At 44.0% G+C, this 26,499-nt stretch overlaps 1 protein-coding gene across 1 annotated transcript; it reads right to left on the bottom strand.

Moving 5' to 3' along the window:
• LOC146196409 (uncharacterized) lies at window positions 1-26,276 on the bottom strand. The gene is made up of 4 exons (XM_084598187.1): window positions 26,244-26,276; window positions 23,703-24,765; window positions 203-1,366; window positions 1-122 (listed from the first exon to the last, which is right to left on the bottom strand). Coding segments are annotated over exons 1-4 (2,232 nt in total). The 5' UTR covers window positions 26,247-26,276; the 3' UTR covers window positions 1-120.
• Window positions 26,277-26,499: the final 223 nt, after the last annotated feature.

Raw genomic sequence — 26,499 nt, 5'->3', positions numbered from 1 at the left:
TTCTGTGTACATAAATATTGTTTATTCCAAAATGTCGGGCGACATTAGATAGAAGGCGAAAGGCAGAGGTTTCCTTCCTTTGTTCTTCAAGGCTCCATACGTTCACAAATAGAGAATAATTTCTGCAAGAGAAAAACAGCAATAGTCAGCTCTGGCCACGACTTACCAATGTTTTTAGAAGAATGACAAAGTGTATACTTACACTTCTTCCTGCGGAGAAGGATGGTGTAGTCGAAGGGAGTACCAAGACCGTAACCGTAGTTCAGGCCGTAGACGCCGATGCCATGACCGAGACCATAGTGACCAGCACCGTATCCGAGGGAGCCAATGCCGTATCCGTAGACTGGGGCAGCATGGTAGGCAGCGATGGCTGGAGCAGCGTGAGCAACGGTGGCGACAGCTGGGACAGCGTGGGCAACAGTTGCAACAGCTGGAACAGCGTGGGCAACAGTGGCGACGGCTGGGGCAGCGGCAACGACTGGGGCCGACTGGTAGGTGGTCACACGGGACACGGCTGGTGCGGCAGCGTAGGTAGCAACAGCTGGAGCAGCGGCGACTGTGGCCACAGCTGGGGCAGCAGAAACGATTGGAGCAGACTGGAAGACCTTAGTCACAGCTGGAGCAGCGACAGCGGCGACAGATGGGGCAGCCTGGTAGGTGGTGATGCGGGAAACAGCTGGGGCAGCAGCAACAACTGGAGCAGACTGGAAGACCTTAGTTACAGCTGGAGCAGAGACGGTGGCGACAGATGGAGCAGCCTGGTAAGTGGTGAGTCGGGAAACAGCAGGGGCAGCGGCAACAGTAGCGACAGCTGGGGCTGACTGGTAGACACCGGTCACAGCTGGAGCAGACTGGTAGGTGGTGATGCGGGAAACAGCTGGGGCGGCGGCCACGCTAGCGACAGCTGGAGCAGCGGCTACAACAGGAGCAGACTGGTAGACCTTAGTCACGGCTGGAGCAGCCTGGTAGGTGGCGACGCGGGAAACAGCTGGGGCAGCAGCAACAACAGGGGCAGACTGGTAGACCCTAGTCAGGGCTGGAGCAGCCTGGTAGGTGGCGATGCGGGAAACAGCTGGGGCAGCGGCCACACTGGCGAATGACGGGGCAGCAGCCACGACTGGGGCAGACTGGTAGGTGGTGATGCGGGACACAGCTGGAGCGGCGTGGGCAACTGTGGCGACAGCTGGAGCAGCGGCAACAACTGGCGCGGACTGGTAGGTGGTCACACGGGACACAGCTGGAGCAGCAGCGACAGTGGCAACTGGAGCAGCGGCGTAGGTGGCAACAGCCGGGGCAGCGTGGACAGCGGTCACGGCTGGAGCAGCCTGGTAGGTTGAAATGGTACGAGAAACGGCCGGGGCGGCAACAGCATAGCTGGCAGCAGGTCCGTAGGCAAGACCGTGACCAATTCCATAGCCGGTGAGACCGGAGTAGCCGATTCCATGGCTGAGACCATAGCTTGTGAGGCCAGCGCCTTGAGCGGTGGCGTAAGTACCATGAACGTTGCCATGCAGGAAGCCAGCGAATGCGCTGGTGACCAGGGCGAAGATGACGCAGACGCGGAACTGAAAATTGTAAAACGAAAAACATAACAATAGCTCTCGTTAATGTTCAAGGATTTGCGCCGTTCGATGTTCAACTGAGTTCGATGCAAAACTATGCATAGCGCAGCTTCTTAGAAGATCGCCTTGTCAAGTGTGTGCTTTAGTGGATACGTAGATAAACGCTTATACTACGCCCTTGCAGCAGCTTATGTTTGTGGAAGCTGATGTATTTCTAGCTAGATTATTAAAATTAATTTTTAATTAAAAATGGGAAAAAGAAAATAAATTGATATTTTGTGTATGACGTATTGTGAGCTCTTTGCAAAATTCTTTCGGCGGTTGGGAGGGGTATAAATAAAACTAATTGTTACAAACTAGGAAGGAGGACGCAGATGTCAATGGAGCGTTGTATAGCTTTAATCTGAAAAACACGCCTGATTGCGTCTCATAAGAAACTTTCTTGAAGCGAGAGAATTCAGATGCTGGGAAGACAATCGGTACTGAAGCAGATATCAGTGTTATTTGAAAGTGGCATACTAGCTGAAGTGTGTGTGCAACTCGCGACCAAAATTCGATACACATTTCTCTAAACTCGCTAAGGAAAGCTATTTTAATGTTCAGTTGCAAAGAATGGGACCACTAGGGCTTACCATGGCTCTTGCAGTTGTGCAGTGGACAAACCAGAGGCTGCTGATTTTAGTGAGCTTCGGGCACGCTTATATACCCGTCTGAAATTGGGTGAAGGTGAAAGGAGAAAAGAAATTTAGAGGGCGAGGGCGAGTATGTAAAAAAGGTGGCAACAACTCTAACCAAACTCTTCTCGTAATACGGTAGGCGCTGCTATACGTACATCCGGTTCTGGACGCGCTTAACGCCTGTTCGGAAGAATCCGGATCGACCCTTCTTTAGCCGTCGCCCTATTCGAAACCCATGTACTACCCTCTCCTTCATGGGGAGTTCCTGCAGCTCTTTCGTAGAAGCTCTGTGATTCTTTTTATTTTGTAGCCTCCTTATAGGCACAAAAGATAATGCAAAACGAAATTACAAGGGTAGATAAACGTTGCCGCCAGCTGCGCATAATAGGAGAAAGAGTTTGCGAAAGGTGAAGGGCTATAGTACGCGCAGCGTGAGCGGGCTCCACGGAGCGACCGTACGTCCTCCAGGCGTCATGGATCTTGTGGAAAGCGAGAGAGGCGGAAAGTTGGCACGCATATGGGTGACTGGCTTTTCTTGCTCCTATTTTTCTTTTTTCAGAGTTTAAATTTACTCATGGCGAGTTGGGGGCATTTGAATAACTGCATGAGGGAAACTACTCCACCTTTTTCTTATAGGGGTCACCCGACCTTGTCAGAACTGGGCCTTTGCGAAGTTAAACGTTACTGCTCTAGCTACCGATGCTGTAGATTAGGTTTCCAAGCTGTCACATGATTTCGGGAAGCAGAAGGCGACCAACTACAAATGGCAAGCAATAACCTTTGTCTGAAAGTGGTCAAGATGAAAGCCACAAAACTTGCGTTCGAACAATATGTGTCCATAGCTTTTGCAACGAGTAATACATGAATATTTAGGGATATTTTGCATGTAATTCGTCTACTTGATCGACCTAAGTCAACGCGTTCGCCTGTACTGTGTCTTTCTCTTAATTTTTGTGTCTGTCTTTTTCGCGCTATTATCCTTCCCAAGAAGAAACAACAGTTGAATGGAGAATTTTAGTGGGAGTAGAAATGATGTGGATATGCTTCTGCATATCTTAAGATGTTTTGGTGTGTATGCTAGAAATTGGACAGTATTTCAAAAACGACTATTCTAGTATTTTTTATCTGAAGAAAAAAAAAGGATCATAAAAAGATTTAGGAGTCGCTGAGAAGAATCTCTCTATGTAATTGCTGTGCGCTTAATAAACGTTCGTTACGTGAGAATTGTGCTTTCAGCCGCACAGCAAGAATAGTTCATTAACGCTGCTTTATATTGGATGATTATTTTAAAGTATATCGGAAAATGAGAAACGTGTCACGTGCTTCTTCTAAAATAACCACCCGGTGGAAAACGGTAGGAGCGCGCAAGTATTAGGCATTGCTTGCAAACACTCTGTAGCGTAGCAAAGATCAAAATCGGGAGTATCATAATTTTACATGCTAGCGCCGGGGTGCACAAGTAAAACGACCTTCATGTGAATTATGTGATTTAAGTTCGCAAACAAACAGTAAAATCTCTACCAGCAAAATAACTTTGCCCTAAATTTACACTTGGTGCTTCTAGGAGCTTTCTTAAAAAAAAAAAAATCAAGTAGAAAGCGCAATATCTCTCGAAATAAAGTTGGACATATACGGGCATGAGGATAATTTCAAAATAAGATGTTTGTAAATGCATCAAAGTTTAGAGGGAATAGAGTGCGCCTAGTTCATACATGGCACTCTTACTTTTGAAAATAAACTCAATTACATTGGTAATTGCTTCGTTGAACATCTCAAAAACATATTTCAATTACATGAAAAAACTGTTCCGAAAATGTAATAGCATTACATTGCAATTACTTCAGCTCAGTACTGCAATCGTTCCTAAATTACTTTTTGGCGTTCATTCAAACAAAAACTAAGCATCTATAGTAGACAAAACAACCAATTTCCAAACTTGACGCCAGCATTCTTTCGTCTTCCCGTCATATTCCACCCTAGGCTATAACTCCTTTCCTTCCAACTGCTTGTAGAAACTCAATGTAGAAATGTATCTGAACTTGCTCATAACACTTTAGGGCGTGTAGAAAGCATTGTTTTGCGGCTGGAATGGGTTTAACTGCTTAGATTAGAAATTTAAAAGCAACGAGAAATAAAAGGCGGATTCAATAAGAGGAGCTATGCATCTGGACGAAAATTCTGGTAAACATTTATTCAAGCAGAGTCAGTTTTGGATTTTTTTTTTTGCTATAAGTGAAGTTAAAGGCAGTGTTCAGCGCAAACCTAAAGCAGCACAGCGTACTATCTAATGAAAGCAGGCGTCGTTACCTTTTCAGACTCTCCGAAAGCAGTAAAAAAGAAAAAAAAAAGCTGTTAACCTTGGCATTGGTGGAGATTAACAGTGCGAGCTGTTAGGAGGAAAATGAAAAAAGGACTCTAGAAAGGCTTGAGCCAATGGGAACAACCTCATTGTTAGGTTTCCGTCTACATATAATTTCTGCAACTGGTAAAAAAATATAATAAAACGCTGGCTTTATATTGATGTTTTCATGGCAATAGATTCACGGCTGCTGCAAAAGAACGATTCAATAGCTTGTGTTGTTTTTCAACGCTCATGTGTTCTCCGGTGACAGCCACATACATATTGGCGTTTGTAGAAAGACATCAACTTTTGTTATCACACTTACTGGTTACTTTGTTACCTTTTGTTATCTTTATTACTTTTCTTATCGCATGTGGATAATTACCGTCCCTTTTTTGCGCTGTTTTTTCTCACGTTAGGTTTTGATATTGTGGAACTGTATGATCGTTATTCAGCTGTTATTTCATTTTACTATTTCTGCGTTTCGTTGGTCGCGCATTTTATATTTAATTCTAGTCTGTATAAGTTTACAGTTTCGCCCCCTTACTCTATGCTTCGAACTGGGGCCTGTAAGGTACCTTGAGTAAATGAATCAAATATATTTGTCGACTTCAGAGCGCGCGTGGGAAACGACTGCTAACAGAACAAGAGAGCTGCCGCAAAGTTCTACGCCTAAGATGTTTATTTATTCTTTTATTCTCGGCTGGATGTGACGTTACCTGACGAATGAGTAGCATATAGCTACTTAGTAATTCTTTGCAACATCGAGAACCTGTTGCAGAGCGAGCAACGAAAGGTGAAGGAGTGGTTTTTTTGGAGAGCAACTTTGTTGTTTTTTTGTCCCTTCTCTATATCGGCTTGGGTGGCACGGTGGCGCACTTCCTGATCGGGCGCGTTGCCTCATTTTCTCGGTGTCGCAAGATCGAACTTCAAGATCTTCGTGCCGTTGACGCTTTCGCGCCGTTTCGCGATTGTGCATGTCGGCCTTGTTCGCCATCGTTTAAGCGGTGACGCCCGCGAGCCTCTGTATTTCTTTAGGCGACCTGTGTTCCCTGCCACGATAGCGAAAGACAGATCGAGACCGCTCTCTCGGTCCAGCCACACCACAGCCCGTCATTTGTCATTTTTGTATGACTTGTTTTGCTGGTATTCCCTTCTTTTGTGTTTCTGGTTCCTGTTTTATTTGCAGGTCTGGATGCTACTTTCTGGGGCTTCTTTTCTTTTTATTCTTAGTTAAGCCAGCGTGGACCACCTTGCAACATTGACCTCGTGTATGTTTTTTATTGTTTTGTTATACCTTCTTTCGCTTTTTAAAAAAGTGCTTTTTTTTATATCTCGAGCTTTTGCTCCGTTTTATTTATTTTTTTTATTGGTTTTAAGCCTGGCAAAGCTTTTGCTGGTCCGGGCTCCCTCTCTTTTTTATGTTTTTTTTTCTTCGTTCGAGGGGACGAATAAAACGGCAAAAATGGTCCTGTAACGGTAAAGCTATCCGACTCCAAACTTCGCGAACATCGCGAATCTTACGCCATCGGGCAAGGAAACGATTACCGACTTTCTGTACGTTTGCCGCCTCCTGTACATGCAATGAATTGAAATAAGTATTTTAATGAATAACAGCAGTGTACACATTACAAGTTGCAATATTCATTGTCTTTCGATCAAGTTATATCGAAAGTACTCCGGCAAACTTGAAACGCGGCTTCACAGGCGAAAGCATGGCAAACTACCAAGGCTAACACGTCCATCTACTTTGTAACCCGATATCTAATGCGTAATATTTGAACACGACTTTGAGTTCCTTCAGTTGTAGTGTGATGCTTGTGACGCTTTCATAGCTGCATTAGGCGAAATGTCGGTTCTATCCCAAACGTTTACAACAAAGGCATGTTCGCAATTATGGCGCGTGGTTTCTCGATTTGTCGGCGTGATCGAACGTTTAGTGTGGGCGACGGCGCCATGATCGCAAATTCAATACCCATAACTTCATTCCACCTGTAACTTGTACTTAATTCACATAAAAAGGCCGATATTCAGTTATAACTTTTTTGCCCAAATTATGTAGGAGACCTTAGGTCCACCTTTAAGGGTATCACGGAACAGCGATAATTCCTTCAACCTATGACTCTCCTTGTGGGTCCTTCTACGCATACATATGTTTGATACTTACTTAATCGTTTTCTCTTGATTTGTTCATCTGCTACTTCGAACATACTAATTCGCATGCACTCTAGCGCTGCCCAATAATGTGCAAGATCACGCGATATAAAGTCTAACCAAGCCATGCGAGCGTGCCTAGCATTGCCTAGAGTTAGCATATCTGACTCGGGATCCGAGGACCCTAGTTTCGATGTCCAACTCTCATTTACTCGGCCATGTGATGTGGTCTCTTTGCTACTGAAAGTCTGCCGACCAATAAATTCCTGTTTGGAAAAAGTTTTATTAGACATTAACCATTCACATTAGACATTCGCATGAGCGGCGATCCCTAGTCACGGTTTCAGCCAACTATCGCATTTTACAGGTACATCCGTCATTTATTACTCTCGCCGGATTTCCTGCGGACACTTTAATCCCGCGAGTTAATACAGGACCGCAATTTTGTCGCCCACAATCAACTGCCAACTACTTGAGGTAGCTATTAAAAGAAGGGCGTGCTGTTCTGTTGCCTGATTGGTCTTTTTAATTGAAATAACTGACTTGACATTTTCGTATTTCCAGTCCTGAAGCGATGACGTTATCATTTTTTACATATAATACCTCGGCTATGAGGCGTTTTACAGCCGTGGCTGTTTAAATGTTATTCCTGCCACAACCAATTATAAGCTGACAGAGTCAGTTTACGAGAAACATTTTACCTGACGGTAATCACATCACCGAGTAGCAGCGACCCCTTGTTTTGAAAATTTATATAACCGCTGCAATCCAGAAGCACGATCGGTAGGCTAGCTTTGCTATCTCTATACGAGTATACGTAGAAACGAAAATTAAGAAATTGTGTTTTTCTTGGTGCTTCCGTGTCTTGTTTTTATAACACAAACGCAAACTGCTATTTGACAATTCTATCAACAGGAGGTGGTGGGGAAAATCATGCTTTACTCGAACATTTGTACTGTGATGTGTAGTGTGCAGTGCAGCCATGTGCAAGAAGTCACATAAACTGCGTGCATAAACAATATTTATGCACGCAGTTTATGTGTCTTCTTGCACATGGCTGCACTCCACACATTTCTTTGACTCTACCACCACCTTTTATGACGCGTGGCAAACTCAGCGCAATAAATAAATAAATAAATAAATAAATAAATAAATAAATAAATAAATAAATAAATAAATAAATAAATAAATAAATAAATAAATAAATAAATAAATAAATAAATAAATAAATACTGTGATTGATCTGAAGCCTTAACTCGCAGAAGTCTTCGTTAATTGTGTACCGATCAACCAAGACTCTAAGATGCATCAAGGCTTTGTTTTTAGCATCTTATCTTCTCTAATTAACTTTAACGGCCTTTACCAGTAAATCTGCCATTTAAACGTTTTTTTTTTTCTTAAATGACGATGTGCGTTTCCGAGCAGTCACTGATTACAAGGAAATTGCACACTGTCAGAAAACACAAAAATCATGCTTGCTTCGCATAAGCACGGTGTGTAAACTTTAAAGCTACTATTTGGAAGCCTCTACTTTAGTATTTTGTTGAATAAAAAACTGCCCTGAATGCGGTCCAGGTTGCTTTTTACTGTTCGTCCACATAATCCCAAAAAGTATGTAGCTCTAGCTAATTACCTGTGCGATCAAAATACTCAGCCACCTGCATGGTATTTCTTTTAATCCAGGTTCACTAGAAATATTCCTTTGCAAAATACTACTTAAGATAAAACAGCAGTACGCCTGCCGTTAATGTGATTTGGTTAAAATTCGCACAAATCATTGAAAAGAATTCCACATACTTTCTATATCACAACTGCGCGTAAGGTCTGCTTTTCAGGACAGCAGAAATTATCGCTCAGATATAAACGGATATCGAGCATCAATAGAATCACGCTGCAGAAAAAATGTCCACTCATCCACCTTCAGACCCATAAAGTCGATAAGTACTAACTTCTATATAGATATTGATTTCGCAATTCACTATGAACCCACTCAATGCTGACTTCTAAATGTAGGTTAGCCACACCCAAAACTTGGCCCAACAGACATCCAAATGTTTACTTCTTCTGAATTTGACTAAAAATAGAGCCGGACCTCATTTGGCTATGCCCCCAAAGAGAGAGAAAGAGAAAGAAGGCAGAGAGGTTAACCAGGAAAGCTTCCGGTTTGCTACCCTGCACTGGGGGAGGGGAATGAGGAGTTTAAAGGAGAAAGATAGAAGAGAATGATAGGAAAGGTAAGGCGGCGAGGAGCACAGTCACAGTTTCTCAATAAAGTTTGTGTCTCTCATAAAACACATAAGTGCTTTGAAGGCTTTGCCGTTAGACGCCTTCTGTGGCCATGGGCCGAGGATTTTCTCCTCTGTGAAAGGACGGCTGTCAAGATGGTCCAGAGCCGAACGCAGCGCATATCTTTCGCTTGAAAAAGCAGGGCACTCGCAAAGGAGATGCTGTGTCCCCCACATTCTTAACTTCCAAATTTAGGTAGATCACTCGAGATATTTTGCATGTTTACGGGCTGTTTGCTCTTGGGAGGCTACATCCATCCTTGCAATTTGTAGTAATATTCTTATTTGTACCTATCGCTGTTCTGAAGCTGAGATTTTTTAAAGAGGCGTTCTTGGATGAGAAAAGGCTTTTCTGCCCCTCCTGAAAATCGGTACACGCACACCGTTAAGCAACCTGAAGAGAAGCGAATGACAGTGTAGCGTAGGCATAGGATTACGCCGATAAGCTGTGCCGACTCATAGTTATAGCTAGAGAAATGAGCTTGTGATGGGCACACTTGCATTTCGTTTTACACTTTGATTAGTACCTGCATTGTTATGTTTCCACTTATATCGTGTACGAGTTAGAAACGTACTCCTCGGTACAATTCTTCTTGCTCTCTAAGTTTCACTAAATAAACATCGCGAGACTGATAGCGTTTCATGACCGTATAGCAGCTTCAAATAATCAATAATGCTTCGAGGATACGTTACCTGACCGTGTATATAAGGAGTCTAACATCTTCGACTGGTATCTTTGTCGATATTTTGATTTGGCCGTAATGCATATATTTCTTTTTTTCATTTCCATCGATGACGCTGTTTGCCTTCCAGTCCTCAAGAATTCAAATAAAATATAGATTAAATTTTTTTCTCACAATGCGGTCTCTGCGTAAAGGGTGAATCGAATGTGTAGAGGTGCGCTAAGCTTCTGCATCGGCAATATAACCGGATCGTTATTAGAACTTCATTGAACGTACAAGAGCTTTAGGACCTATAGAAAATACATGCGCTATGATTCATTCTGCTTTTTGTCTTGACGGTTTAAATTTTAAATGGCGGGAAACTGCTGTGGGCGATCGCATACCTATTACAGCTTAATCGTCGTCATCACCATCATACCCATCATCATAATCAGCCGGACTATACCCGCTGCAGGGCGACGTCTTCTCCCTTATTCCTCCCATTAACTCAGTCCTTTGCTATCCGGATCCATTTGACTGCTGCGAATTCAACCTCATCCACCCACCTAACGTTTTGCCAGCCGCTGTTACGCTTTGGTTTCCTTGGTATCCAATTCGTCCCCCTTTTCAACCATCGATTGTCCTCTCGCCGCACTGCATGCCTTCTCCATGCCCATTTTTTTCTTGATTTCCACTAGAATGTCATTAGCTCGGCTTATTTATCTCACTAACTCTGCACGCTTCCTATCTCTTAATGTTATACCTGGTATTTTTCGTTCGCTACTTCCCTACGTTGTCCTCAGCATAAGTAGAACCCCCTCCACGTTTCATCCCCATCGGTGAGTACATGTAAGGAGCAACTGTTATCCCTCTGCACATGCGTCCCCTGCTGGACGCTGGTATTCTTTGTTATAGTGCTTCTTTCCTGTCGATCCGCGGGTCTGTAGCCATTTGTTAAGACGATTAATGGTTTCGAGGAAAGCGCGCGGTGTTGGATGGTAAAATAACTCTGTTGACGCTGGAGCGCTACTGGCTAGATTAATTTGCGCTAGATTGCCCTCATTGGCCATAAGAAACTTGACTCTGAGTAGCGTGGGAAGTGTGTGCCAGTGTCCTGGGGAAACTACTTAAGGGGATGTTTTAAAATATTCAGGAGATGTGAGGGGAGAAACAGAGAGCCCAGTTTTCAATAACGCTGATGTTATTATTGCTTTGCCTGAAAGGTAATAATTACCATGAGTACTCGAGCAAACACCCTTTCCATGAGCTTCTATATTACGGCAATAACAGCTTCGAATAAGCTTCGAAATAGGGAGCACCTGCTTTTGAAGCTGTAACTTGGATGTTGCGGTTGCAGCGGGGCGCCTGTTCCTATGTTTCTTTTCTTTCGGAGGGAGGGGGAATGAATATTTGGGGTCGATAGAGGCAAGAGATTGCTGCGGCAATCTCTTGTTCGCATAAGATTGCTGTGATTTGACCATTTTATTCAATTTTGTTTGGCATCTCTTTCAAGTTTTTTTTTTTTTTTTTTTCTGCAAGCGGCTATGATAACGGCTTCTTTAGGTACCCATTTATTTGCGGGCTGCACGGACGGACTCATGCAGAGAGAAAGGAAGACAAAAATGTGCCTGTTGGATTCACCTTTGCAGTAATAGATACGTGGTAGCGGCCCAAAGTAAAAAATGACCGATGTTTTCTTGGCCGCTGCTAGATCTATCCTTTCATTGACCTTCTCTTTAGGGATAGGGAACTTATTTCCGCATATCTGTTAGTGTAGCGATTAATTTGAAGGACGAGATTGCTGCTGTGCGTATTGTATTCACTTTTTGCTTTACATGCATGTACTTCAAACCCATTCTGTTTGCTAATGGCAGTGATATCAACCAAGTTAAGATAATCATTTCTTCGCGGTGTATAGGCTCAAGAACGGACGGACGAAAGAAGTTGAAAACAGCCATTTAAAACAAATTCTTATTTAATAACTGAAGCAATCAGAGTAGCTCATTATGCGATGCTTGCAAAAGTGCCTAGTGTTGTTGTCAAGCTTGTCCAGCGCATCACAACGCCGTCTTTGCGTTGTGCTGGTGCACTGGCTTCACAGATGCCGCAATTTTAATACAGCTTCTAGGGCGTTCACATCCGATAACGTTTATTTCGACAAACGTGACAAAGAAAAAAGAACAAATAGTATGAAGAAAACATGAGGGAACGAACTAAGAAAGCAGCGTTTCAGAGAAAGGGAGTCCAATATCTGCAAGGAATTAAAATTGCGTCTACGGCTCTTTTCCGTGCAGAAGTTTCCATATCGCGTCAACTGCAATCAGGAATACAATAGCTTCAATATTATCTAGCTAACGAAGGCCTTACGTGCATAGGTGAAGGCCGAACTAACGTGCGAGCATGTAGCGGCTGTTCCTTTTCTGCTAGGTTTCCAAACGACCCGGAGGCGCGAACACTTTGATAACGGGCTTTTCGCCGCGAGGGCTACCAAGCAGAGGGAAGCGGCCGCTTGGGTTTGGTTCATTTCATTCCAGAACGACTGGACTCGATAAAGAGGACGGTTGTTTTTTCCGGAGCAGTACAGGCGCTGGTAATCAGAATATAAGCTGATCACAATTTTTTCTGTGTATTAAAGTATAAATGCCATAAAGACCTGCTTGCGATTAGATTATTGAGGGAAGTGCATGCAGATCGCTTGGTCAAAAAACCGTCGTCTTACACGAAAATTAAAGAAAATGTACTGGAAAAATTATGAAGGCCTTCAGTGATGCTCATGAGATAGTGGCGTCATACGTCGCGCAAATGAAGAACTTGTTAAGTCGGATAAAATGCGGATTTAGTTAGATTATGGGTCGATTAAGGAGGATTAGGTGGAGAAAGTTGGATGAAGTTTTGTTAAGTTATTTAATGGTAAGTTAATCAGTAAGAAGTGATTAGGGCGTATTACGTTCAATTAAGCGTGTTAATGTTAGAATGGGAACGATTAAGTTAGATTAGGGTAGTTTGAGCTGAAATATGGCAGCTTACGCCGTATTAGGAATGAGTTCTATGTATTAGCTGATATTATAGACGGATACGTTTGATTAAGGGTGTTTCAATTGGATTACGAATAATTACGTTGCATTAAGGGTGATCACAATAAATAAATTTGGATTACATTGAATTACCGGTGGCAAATATGGGTTACGCTGAAATAAATTAGATTAATGAAGAATTGATTTCACATTCCATAGCACTTTAAAAATAAATAAGCTAGCAGAGGAGCTGCATCGGTTGCAAACATAATTTTAAATCATTCAGACAATCTATTTGAAAACAACACAGCTAGTGGAAGAAGTGCTGAGCCTGTCGCCAAAGAACAATGTTTTCTTAGTTGAATCAGCATCTCATACACTACGATCCTTTGGCAAGCGTGTCTACAAGCTTTGAAAAGGTGTAGTAGAGCTCTACGTAAAATCAGGATTCATTACATAACAAAAGACTGGAATATTTTTACTACAAATGCCAAACTGAAGTCCGTCCTTTCAAGGCTTACATTATTTAAGAACTGATGAAATTTCAGTACGCAGCATCAGATTTATGACATTAACCATGGCTAATGTCATCGTTTATAGCTTTAAAAAAGAATGCGCGTAACGAGGATATCAAGCTGGGGTTGGCGGCTTCATGCCAACCATGAAAATATTGGTAAATAATGTATTCCAAAGACATCATACCTTGTTTGCACTTTAGGAGAGCAGCACTTCTTAAATTTAATAATTTATTTATCTGCTATTCGCGAGTTTTATATCAAATTTCCTATTTCAATTATAAGTATCTTTCAGCCAGTAAATTTTTTATTTACAAAAATACAAACGATTTCACGCTCGTATTCATGTTGTTGGCAATGTTATGTAACTGTGTGACCCACCAGGGTTAATATTCCTCCTGGGTCCTTTGTTTTTTGTTTCTTTGTTAGCAAGTCGCAAATAATTGGTCATCGAACCTAATAGCACCTGCTGCTTTCAGGCTTAATAATGTTGCCTGCAATACTAACATCGCATGCTAGTACGTTGCTAAGTTTGAATATTTACAGCACTATATTTGAATATTTACCGCAATATGGTTTTCTTTTTTTTTTTTTTTGGGGGGGGGGGGGGAGCAGAGGAAGCTATGGCTTTTTTTAAGATTTTTGTTTTTCAAATTACTGAATTCAACTGTTATTCACGTTTTTTGCATTCATTGTTGTTTGTCATGCTTTGAATTACTTTCAATATGACAACATACGTGACTGTTCGCTTCTACATCTCAATTGAGTGCATTAAGGAATATGAAGAAATGCGAACGGCTGTGTATATTATTTTCTACTTTAGACCGGAAGTAGCTATATTTTAGGTTTTAGAGGGAGCTTTAAGTCTAGCTGCAGTGGGCCTTGGCGAAGGCGTTCACCTGCTAATACACAGTTCATGGGCCCGATCTGACCGAGGAAGCTGCGCATTGGTGCTATGCAAAGAGATTGGCCGTCTAACTCGGTTAAACGGAGTTAGAAAAGCATTAGCTATGTTTTGCTTGGATTTTACGGTGTTTAACATTTCATTTTGGATTCCATTAATTGATACCAGTTCAGCGATGCATGACGAGACGTTTTTGTACAATTTTTAATTTTAATCATAATTACTAATGAACAGAAGTCAGGACCTTAGTGCAGTGAAATAACATTAGTTTAGTACAACTGTACACGATATAAGCTACGCTGTGACATATATGACTTGAAAGTATTGTATACACTTAAATTTTGATCATAACTAAATAATTAGCGGTAATTAATTATTGACTGCAATTATAGACGGTATAAGGTTTCTAAAATTATACGACTTGCAGCTATAGGGTGAATTTAAATTTTTATTCCCAATTAGCTATTTAGTAGCAACTAATTAGGACATAGAATATGCCCAGTGAAATAATGCCCGACATCAGCTTTCTGTTGTGATATGACTCGATGATGTCGCATAAAGTCAAGAGCTTTTTTAGCACTTAATTAATTCACTGTGTTTAATTAAGACTTGCAACTATTATACTCGAAAAAGCTACGCAACTATGTAATATTAGCGTTGTTACGGCTTGACTCAGGGGTTATACACTGAGGTAGAAATGGGACTTTTATGCGAAGTAGAGCTGAAAACGCCCTAGTACTGGGATATCATCGGGATCTTTAAAAATTCAGAGGGTTCAAATCGATTCGGAGACATCCAGTTTGGCTTATCGATAGCCCACAGCGTTGATCAGAACTTAAAACCCTTTTAAATACTTCAAACACAGTGTGACCACTGCCAACACCTACAAACAGCGCTCCCCAGCACTTGTTAAGCCGCTTGTTGCCCCCCTCAAGATGGCCGCCCCAGCCCATTGGCCGGTATAGGCGACTTCCACTCCAGCAGTTTTAATTATCTTGGTTAAGCGTAACCGAGGTTTAGCCGGCCGTGTGACTAGCGTATAAGCCCTGTGACCAAAGCTCTCCTTGGAGTTGCTAATGATCATCATCGGCTTGACTATATTCTCTGCAAGGCGAAAGCATCTCCCATAGACAACCTGCAGTGGCCATGCCGCGCTAGTGGATAGATGGATGGATGGACAGACGGACGGACGGACGGAGGGATGGATGGAGGGATGGATGGATGGATGGATGGATGGATGGATGGATGGATGGATGGATGGATGGATGGATGGATGGATGGATGGATGGATGGATGGATGGATGGATGGATGGATGGATGGATGGATGGATGGAATATAGGAGCGGCCCCTTTGAAACGGTGTGGTAGCAGTTGCCATCATGCTCTTTTTTCCCCCTATATCTTGATTGTTTTAGATCGGTTAACTATACCATAATTCCACTTACTGAAGTTTTATTTCTACTTCATTAACATTATGTCATTGTTTTGCTTTTAAGCCACCAATCTTCCAATCTTCTTTTGCTAGCTTCCACCGCAGATTCATTTACCCGATCACTGGTATTTGTAAACCCCAGGATCTCAGGAAGAGTGACTGCGCCTACATCGACATCCGGATGGGCACCATAACATTCGAGTATAAGATGTTGAATTATTTCTATGGATTTCCCCTGCCGGAATAGTGAATTTTGATCGTTCGCCCGAAATTGCATGTGCAGCAATGGCATGAACGCTCTGCGCACCTCACTGCCGCTAATTTCACACGCATTTTTTAAAAATCTTGAAGCGCATTACAATGTGATTGTGCATTGCCGCGGAAATTTCGTGCTTAGTACGAATAATTGTGAATGGTCTGCGATTCAACGAAATTCTACTCGCACACAAAACGCAAAAGGTAACGTGATTTCTTGTAGAGCGCGAGTCAACACATGTTGAACGCTTCATAGTCGACAAGGTCTTTTGTAAATGCATCTTTTCTTGTATAGTGTCGCAAAACACTTCAATTCTTGCAATTGTTACGACTGTTGTTGCATTTGCAAAGAGTTTTGCAGTATACTATAGAAACCACACAGAGCGTCGCCACCATTTCCCTTTGCCGTCAGTTGGCGCTGTCGTGAGCATGTATGTTACCCAGTAAGCTACGCAGCGAACGATGATCGCCTTCGCCGCGCCGCTTCGTCGCGTCGATCTCTTTTTCGCTTACATAGAACTGAGTCTTTTCATTTACCTATTACGTTCACACCTCATACCCAAACATTGAAAGTGCAGTAAGAAGCTTTTGTTTTGTTCCTGTTGTTTGATTACAGCAGCACGAAATTTCTTCGCAGTTTCGCTTTACTGTATAATACCATGACGAACACGTGTGTTCGCAATGACGAACACGTTTGTTTCGACAGGACCGCAGAGGTTGCAGGAAGGCAGGTGCAGTTCCCGCTATGGAGGTCATAGCAATTGCAAGCACTGTGCAGTTGAAGCGTGTTTCATCAACAAAAACGGGTATGAATTTTGCACCTGTGTACCTCCAGTATGCGGAAAGATGGCGGTCAAACTGGAACTCAGTGACAAAGCTTCCATAAGTAGGTTCGTTAGAATTATGATTTTAGACTGTTGCTATTAATGATGGAATGCTATATTGTCTGGGACAAGAAAGTATTGAGCACCTTGAGCAGTGGGTGCAAGAAATGTTTGGAGCGGAGTTGTAGAACAAAGTACGCAGCTGCAGAATGGCGCGGAGCTGTATAATGAACTGCATAGAATGATTGATTTCCTAGACAGAAATAGTATAAAGTTAGGCCTGAAAATCAATATGCAGAAGACTAAGGTGATCTTCAATGTTCAACAGTGGTAGGTCACCTGGCAATATGTTTACGTATGTCTACTGTTCAACAGTGGTAGGCGAATATGTCGACTTAGGACAGGTAGTAACCGCCGATCCGAACCATGAAAGGAAGATAACGAGAATAAGATTGGGATGAAGCGCATTTGGCAAGCACTCGCAGATTATGACTAGCAGCTTACCGGTATCGCTCAAGAGGAAAGCATACAACAGTTGCATCTCACCTGTACTCACCTATGGGAATGAAGTGTGGAGGCTAGTGAAAGTTGTTTTGCTTAACTTGACGACAACACAGAGAGCTATTGAGTGAAAAATGCTAGGTGTAACGTTAAGATATAGGGAGCGTACAGCGTGGGTCACATAAATAATTCTAGCTAATGAGATTTTAATGGTAATCAACAAGAAGAAATGGGCATAGGCAGGGCGTGCAGTGCGAAGAGAGGATAACAGATGGTAGCGAAGGGTATCAAATTTTGTTTGCAGGGAAGGAACGTGTAGCAAGGAGAGGCAGAAAGTCATCTAAGCGGATGAGGTTAGGAAGTTTGCAAGGGTCAGGTGGATGCAGCTATCATAGAGCCGGTTTAGTTTGAGCAATATGGGAGATGCCTTCGCATTGTAGTGGGTATAATCTGGCGGATGATGATGGGGATTCTATCAACCCGTATTCGCAACGAGTCCTATTCTAAGTCTCTGAATACTTCCTCTAAGCAAGCGGTGAATGGCACTGGTGAGATCAGTTCTCGTCCAACTTTCTTTATGAGAATTGTATCGGGTTTTTTATGGGTGACTATCATTGCTGTACAGCCATTATACAGGGTGTCCAAGCTAGGTAAATTTGACCAAGGCTTAAAAAATAAAACATTTGCGTTAGGCTAGAGGCATCGCTTGTATACAGCTGCCAGCTATCGTTCGCACCAGGGGCATTTTTTTTTGCTTTGGTGTAAACTAATTTGTAATTAATATAATTTTTCTAATTTTCTAACTATTGCATTTAAACAAACATGTATTTTACAAAGTTGGAGAGCACCTTCTGAAACTACCATTCCGTTTATTTCTGATAAAGAAAGCCTCGCGTCTATAAAAAGGCACGCGAAATACAAAAAAATACTCCGTGACTGGCGCACTCGTGATCCGCGATTGTGATGCTCTCAACCGTGGTTACAGGGAACAAAATCAGCTTCAGCAGGCCTATGTCTGTAGTGGTTTCTTCGTCCGCTACAGGCAGTCCGCGTACGAGACAGAGCAAGTTGCAGCGAGCTCACCGCGCTCGCTGCAAATATCGTCAACATAACCTATTGCTAGAACTGGGCTATGAGTCACGGCCACAGCTCATTCCGTTCATTCAAATCACGGTTGAGAGCACCACAGTCGTGGGACGCGATTGCGCCAGTTACGTGATATTAAGGCGAGAGCCTTTAATGGCTCATGCTTTCGTGCACAAAGCGTGTCCCGCTTTTGCGACGTTCTGATTGGCCGAGGCAGGATGCGTCCCTTCCATCTGCACTGCCACGCTTGAACGCGCGGCAAGGAACGCCATGCGACAGGAGCGATGGTATACCGACCAAGCTCGCACTTGCCAGAGAGATTGTGATAGATACCGCGCCTTTCCTTTCCTGTAAACCAATTATAATTACATGCAGCCCTGCAACGAATGCCGACCAGAGGCTAACAATAGGAGGAAAATTATAGGATAGGAAAGGTAGGCTTTCGCCATTCTCCTTTGGGATATCTGGGCTTCCTTTAGAGCTTGGAAAAAAGATGCACGTGGCGTTTCTTTATCAGATAAAAAATGAAATTGGGATTTCAGAGGGGGCTGTCCAACTTTGGAAATCATATTTATAGTCTAAAGTGAATGACTACTAAGCGTAAAAAAATTATCTCAATTACTAATTTGTTAATTGCAGAACAGAAATTGCCTGTGGTGAGCCAGGTGATTGGCAGCTGTACACAAGTGGTTTCTCTGGCCTACCTCAAATTTGTTATTTTTTAATCCTTGTCTACAGTTAGCTTAGACACCTGGTAGATATTGTCCAGTACTTCCACATATGGCTCATCTACTGCGGAGGTTTCGACTGAGTCAAATGCGTTATCGTAATGAATACATGCTTTCTATAGGGGCTGGTTAAATTCTGAGCATTTTTCTATCTTCTGGTTGATAGTATGGATATAAACGATGGTAGAGTATCCTTTCCGAAAGCTTCCTCTCTCTCCTTCTCTGGTTGACAGAGGTCTGTTTTGTTAACGCTTACCTTACTAAATATCCCGGCCTCGGCGGCAGCTTTTCCATGAAGGCGAAAAGCAAGGCGCCCGTGTGCTGTGTGGTGTCAGTGCACATTAATGAACCCCAGGTGGTCGAAATTCCCGGAGTCCTCCACTACGGCGTCTCTCATAGCCCGAGTCGCTTTGGGACGTTAAACCCCGCAGACCACAAACCACATTATTAAATATCTTGTACTTAAGCATAGTATCACGATTGATTTGGAATTTTTCACAGTGCTTAGTGTCCCCTTTCTTATACATTGGTGTAAGATTAACGTTATTCTAAGATTCCGGCCCCAAGAATTCGTTGTCATCAGACATTGTTATAAAGATACTGATTCTTTCCTCTCCTATGAACAAATCGACAATTTTGGGGAAAATGAATGCTGTTTAGCTCAGATAATCACGGAATATTGTGTACAGCAGGACGTTTTGATAAGATTGTGTTTGCTTTGTTTCAATTATTGAACTTGAAAAGACGGGAACATGGGAAAGCAAACGCTGAACGCGCATTAAAGATAAAATCGGATAAAGGTTATATTCAAAACGTTAACTGGGTTACAAATTCACTCTTCGCCCCGTACTTATGCACATTTTTTTTTTTACCGTCCGCTCTAGTTGACGCCGTACTGCGCACTCTTTTGCACATTTCTTCGAGCGTCCGCTCCCATTGTCGGCACACCACGCACTGCTGTTCGGAATCTCGTGCTCGAACTCTCTCGCACGAAAACATGAACACTGTAGGGCCATTTTTTTAACCTACAACACCTACACCAGTGCAGCAAAAATACAATGTAGGTATATGAGATTTGCTACACTGGTGTAGCTGGTGTAGTTTAAACAAATGACCCTTGTACCTACAGCGCTGTAGGCTCATTCAAAACGAAAAACACCCACAGCTAAAATAAGGTAAACACGAACGGCACGGCGCCAGCCACCGCGGTGACGACTCGTCGGAGGCACGCTGCAGGGGGGGTTTTCGGTTTACATGCTCCAAAATGCACTCACGGGACGCTCACGTGCGGTTCAAGGTTTATACAACTGCCGCCCAGGCGGTAATTCCTGGCGCAATAAATAAGTCAGCCGCTAACATGTGTTAATCAGGCGGCCACGCTTCACGAATACACATTGTAAGTGGTTCAGAGAGACAGTCTTCTTAAAGTAATGCTTTTATTGGTGATGGCGTTGGATACGAATCACACGTTGCAACATAGTTTGGCAGACACAATTTCGTGGTCAGTGAAGGAGGCCAACCGGAGATGGATGTGTTTCTGACCTAATAATTAGTTGTGAAGAAAGGAAAGGCGCTATACATTTCACACTTACTGTGAACACCTAAAATCGTCTTCGGGCTTAGGAATTTTAGGAGATTGAGGGTAGTAGTCTGCAGCACTGAAAATGGCGACGACCCGCTAAATTTGTCGACCGCTGTCTGCTGAGTGTGTCTGGCGAACCAAATTTGGCGCCTGCTCGCGCCACTCCTATATCAGTTGGCACCATTCGAAGTAATGCGTTCATATGGAGGCTCCTTTAACTATCTTCTCGAGCCTGGCGCGCTAGCTGAGCAAGTGACTGAAATACCTGTGGATCTTTATATGTGTAATTATCGAGCCAACGGTCATACTCCGAAATTCGCTGGAGTCATGATAGAAGTTAAGCTATCACACTAGAACAACCAGAGGAAGTTGGGAAATACATCTCACACCTTAAGACTATCTATTAACACAGAAAGCGTTCTATAAGCACGATTCACAGCAAGCACCCTCACATATGGAAAACGATCGTAGACATAATCAGGCCAGAAGCTGACTTTCAGCCCAAAGACCAGGAATGTCATTTTGCTTAAAAAAGAGTTGGAGACAAATGTAGAAGTAGAGAAAAGAAAATGATAGTATTTCTCGCGCTGAAGATTATCATTAAGTAGTTTAAAGCTCCAGTCGGATTTTACGGGCGCAGAATCAGTCTCGGCTTGGATGATTTCAAGGCATTGTTTTGGGCACGCAAAACCGAATTTCTACAAAAACAATAATACTTCTGATAGCAGTGGCTGGCATGTAAAAACCTGCGGTTAATTATAACGGCCCACTACAGTGGCGAATAGTTATTTACAGCTATTTAACACGCTGATATTCCATAGTTACAAAAAAGTTAACGAAGGAAAGTTACCAATAAGGCTTGATTTCAGAGTTGAGAATTGTATAAAAACCCGCTTGGCGCCATGCAGCTTCAGCCTTTGGCTGCTGATCCGCATGCCATGGATTCGCGCGGCCTTTGAAGTGTACGCTGATGGACGTAAAAAAAAAAAAAAAAAAACTTGCCAAGTGCTGTGCGAGTTCAACGCACTTTACAGGTCTCTAGTTGATCTGAGTTCTTTCTAAGCCCTCAACGTCAGGCCTCAAAGCCCATATATCACTATGGGGCGTTAAACCTCGATATATCAAATTTACGTTAAAATAAACATTACTATTAGAACACCACAAGATATCAGTTCAGCGCGAAGGACTCGCATACCAGTATGATGTATCATCTATCGACATATTTCACAGAAAATTGAATTCCTTATATCACGATGAAATTCCAGAGTGATCCAGGCGCAATTCCAAAGACTCGCGAGGCGGCAGTGGACGGAATTGGAAACAATAAATAGAAACACAATACGCACAATCCCGGCCTTACCACAACTTACCCCTATCCCTATTCTGCAAGAATTTGCCCAGCTGAATACGTTGACAGAATTGTTTGAGTAACGAGAGGCAACAAGGAACATGAAGCGAAAGTACGTTATGCCCATAGCATCCTTGTATGACGAAGTGACAGTGCAAAGACCAACAATGGCTGACCCCCCTCCGTGGGAATTCACGACTATTACGACAAACAAGGCTACTCGGCTTCGTCGTAAAGAAAAGCTGGCATCTCAACCTCTGGTTGATGTACTTCAAGATACCTATAACATATATACGGACCCATCCATTATAGAAAATGACCGTAGAACAGCACCTACTAGCCCAACATACAGTGAACTAAAAGTACATAATGAATATACATCAGAATACCCGGGCTCGCATGTGATGGAACTTCATGCAGTCCGCGATGATATGGTAGCCATAAATAAAATAGATTCCATAACAGAAGTCTACACCTATACAGACTCGTTAGGAGACATAAAACAACTAAAGTATGTGACAAAGACACTACGTGTAGCCCAGGAAATCCAAGCACTCAACAAAAAACAAAGATGCGCATTGAGATACATTGGACACAAGACGATGCTGCCAACGCTGAAAAGAGGAAAGTTGACCACCTCCACACGAAGTTCCTAACACTAACGCACCTCTCCCCCCCTCCCCAGGGCTCCCTTTTGATGCCTCTCCGCTGTTCCCATCTTAGCATCTTCTTTAGGGAAAGGTACACGTGCCCTCATTCAACTGTGTACTTTCCCCCTCCCTCATAACTTAACGAGATTGAAGGAGGGTTTTATTACAAGGATAAGAGCTTGAGCGGCCCTTACTCCGTCGGTAACATGCCGACGGGAATCTCAAGAAGACATCGGACCCACCATATTCCAGAAATGTTTCACACCAACTGCAGAAGTGGATGTTCGCCACTTGCGATGGACTTGTACAGGGACAAGGGCATCAAGGACACAGATTATGCAGAACGTTGGACTAACCGCATCAAGGGAAGAGGACTCCTCCAAATGGCTCACTGACAACGATAAGAGCAGGAGCTCTCTCCTGGGCATTACGGAAAATAATTTACATGGGTTTTTATAATATGCCTCACGGGAAGCTTGCGTAACAACAAAAAAAAAATGATCTGGCCATGTGGCTTATAGATTCAACGCACTAAGCGTGAGTATTAGGTGGTGAAATGCGAAATGCAGGAAAAGCCTTCAGCAGCCAAAATTACTGAAGTTAAAGTGACATCGCTGGATCACCATGATTGCACCAAGATAAATGTCAATTAGTATGACTTCTAAGGAGACGTCAAACTTAGACTATGCGCGATGCGGCAGCTCACCGACACAACCAATCTCCGGTATCTGCCCACAAGAAAATAAACATTTGTGACCATTTCGTTCTGTAGGTATGAACAATTTATTTCACAGCTTTCAACGACATTAGGTAGACAGCCAAACGCCGATGTCAACTCGTTTCCTTTGAAAGCCCATGGTCACGTGAGGCAAGAATAATTTCTGCAAAAGCAAGAGCAAATATCGTTGAAAAAATCGCCACAGGAATTGCGCTTTGTAAGTGAAGAGTTCTCAAAAATGTACTTACACTTCTTCTTGCGGAGGAGGGTGGTGTAGTCGAAGGGAGTGCCCAGACCATAGCCATAGTTCAGGCCATAGACGCCAAAGCCATGACCGAGGCCGTAGTGACCGGTACCATACCCGAGGGAGCCAACGCCATAGCCGTAGACAGGGGCAGCATGGTAAGCAGCTAGCGCTGGGGCAGCGTGGGCAACAGTGGCAAGAGCTGGAGCAGAGTGGGCAAATGTGGTGACAGCTGGAGCAGCGTGAGCAACTGTAGCGACTGCTGGGGCAGCGTGGGCAACTGTGGCGACAGCTGGGGCAGCGGCAACGACTGGCGCAGATTGGTAGGCGGTGAAGTGGGAAACAGCTGGAGCAGCAGCGACAACTGGAGCTGACTGGAACACCCTAGTTACAGCTGGAGCAGCGACGGCGCTTACAGCTGGAGCAGCCTGATAGGTAGTGACATGGGAAACAGCCGGGGAAGCAGCAACGACTGGGGCAGACTGGTAAACCCTGGTCACGGCTGGGGCAGCTACAGTAGCGACAGCTGGGGCAGCCTGGTAGGTGGTGACGCGGGAAACAGTTGGAGCTGCCTGGTAGGCGGCAACAGCTGGGGCAGAGGCAACAACAGGGGCGGACTGGTAGACCCTAGTCACGGATGGGGCGGCGTGAGCAACGGTGGCGACAGCTGGCGCAGTCTGGTAAGTGGTGACATGGGAAACAGCCGGGGAAGCAGCAACGACTGGGGCAGACTGGTAAACCCTAGTCACGGCTGGGGCAGCAACGGCAGCGACGGCTGGAGCGGACTGGTAGGTGGTGACGCGGGAAACAGCTGGAGCAGACTGGTAGGTAGCAACAGCTGGAGCAGAAGCCACAAGAGGGGCGGACTGGTAGACGTTAGTCACAGCCGGGGCGGCGTGAGCAACGGTGGCGACAGCTGGCGCAGTCTGGTAGGTGGTGACACGGGACACAGCTGGAGCAGCAGCCACAGTGGCGACTGGAGCAGCAGCGTAGGTGGCGACAGCCGGGGCAGCGTGAACAGCGGTCACGGCTGGAGCAGCCTGGTAGGTGGTGGACACGGTACGAGCAACGGCTGGAGCGGCGACGCCATAGCTGACGCCTTGGCCATAGGCAAGACCGCTGCCCAAACCGAAGCCGGTGAGGCCTGAGTAGCCGATTCCGTGACTAAGACCGTAGTTGGTCAGGCCGACACCGCTTCCAAGTGTGTAGGCACCATGGAGGTTACCATGCAGGTAGCCAGCGAAGGCGCTGGTGGCCAGGGCCAGGACGACGCAGACACGGAACTGAAATAACAGGAAAACTTGAGACTATGCTAAATTATGTTTAATGCATCGCGAAAGTTATACTTCAAGAAGTATATAGAAAATATGGCATAGCTGAATGTTTTATACGGCTGGTTTGTTTCAAGGTATTCGGTATCTAGGAATGCAGTAGATAGGCTTTGTTCTCAGAGTAAGTCTGATTGATTGATTGATTTATAGGAAGAGAAAAGCGCGGTAACTGTGTCACTTGTTTTCTGTGGACGCCTCAACCGCAAGGGAAGGGAGGAAGGTGGGAGTGAAAGTGGAAAAAGAGAATGATTAGCCGTAGTGGAGGGCTGCGGTGTAATTTCGGCCACCTGGGGATATTTAACGTGCGCTGACATCACACAGCACACGGACGCCTCTTCGTTTCGCCTCCATCGAAACCCAGCCGCCGAGGTCGGGTTGGAACACGACTACTCCGGCACAGTAGTCTTGCCTCAGCCCTTTCGCAAGATAAGTAAAACTTCACTTCAACGAACTAAGAGTTGCCTTAGGGAAACGTTTCCTAAGTGAAAGTTGCATGGTGTGAAATAGGTGCGCTGAAGCTTGTTTCCATTAGTTCCAAGAAACATCGGGTCTTCAAATGTTACGCCGACCAGGTTATTTGGCATTGCGCTCATTTGCAAGGAGAGAATGCAGTAACCTTTTGCAGCACTTTTGAACTTAGTACTGAAGTGGCCTTGGACTGAGACACTGTAAGCAAGCTCCAACGTATCTTGTCTGGCACACTTTTACGCTATGCAAGAAACGCCTTCAATTTCTCCAAGATCAATGTTTTAGTAGATCATGGTTAATTAGCCTACATACGCACGCCTTGCTTAGAGGTAAAAGCTAGTAAGCCTGAGGTTCTGGCTATGGCTCGTTACGATTGTGAAGACAATTAAGCGTGCATAGACAGCTATGGATTCGCCTGGCTACAAGCGCGTTTAGATAGCCAATACAGTGTAAAGCTAAATCACGCACTTTTCGTCACGCTATAATGAAACGTGGTTCTCAATGTAAAAATATAGAACGCAAAGCGCGGGTTTTGCACGCTTCAAGTGCTAAGTATTACTGGGGAAATACAGGATGACGCCGCGGAAAAGGATTTAGAACAGAAACGAGCACGAACTGAATTGCGTTAAAATGAAGACCGTTTGCATATCAGTCAGTGGGGCTTCAGTGGGGATGTAATAAAGTTCGTACAACTGAATACTTCGTTTTATGGATCTTTGTTCAAGTGGTATTTGACTGCAGTTGGAAGGAAGCGGGCAGAACATATCTATGCATGGCCGTTCGTAACAGTAAATATTTTTATCGCTGCTTTTCAATGGACCGGACATAAGGCTGTCTGAGCTCTGGGTGTCAGTGAAAGCATTTACTTTTCTAGCGTGCTAAGTCGCTCCAGGTGCAAGATATATTGTCTATAAGATATATTAGACGTGCTAGTTTCATCGAAATAAGGGGCTTTCACTTACCATTGTAGCAGTAGCACAGCTTGAAAACCGGAGGCTCCTGATCTGTCTGTAACTTCGTCATGCTTATATACCCGCTGGAATTAGAGAGAAACAGAAAAGATAAAAAGCTATTGAGAGAGTGCGGGTGAGTCTTCAAACGAGGGCATGTCAATTCTATTACAATTTCCTCTAATACGCCAGACGCGTGGCCAGTAGACGGAATGCGGATTGGCGCTTCTTTTGCCTGCGTTGTTTTCTAAGCTCACGGAGCTGATGC

Source organism: Amblyomma maculatum, chromosome 3, assembly GCF_055883805.1.
Source record: "Amblyomma maculatum isolate TAMU_Amacu chromosome 3, ASM5588380v1, whole genome shotgun sequence".
NCBI classification, from domain to species: domain Eukaryota; kingdom Metazoa; phylum Arthropoda; class Arachnida; order Ixodida; family Ixodidae; genus Amblyomma; species Amblyomma maculatum.
This window is presented reverse-complemented; position numbering and strand designations above follow the sequence as displayed.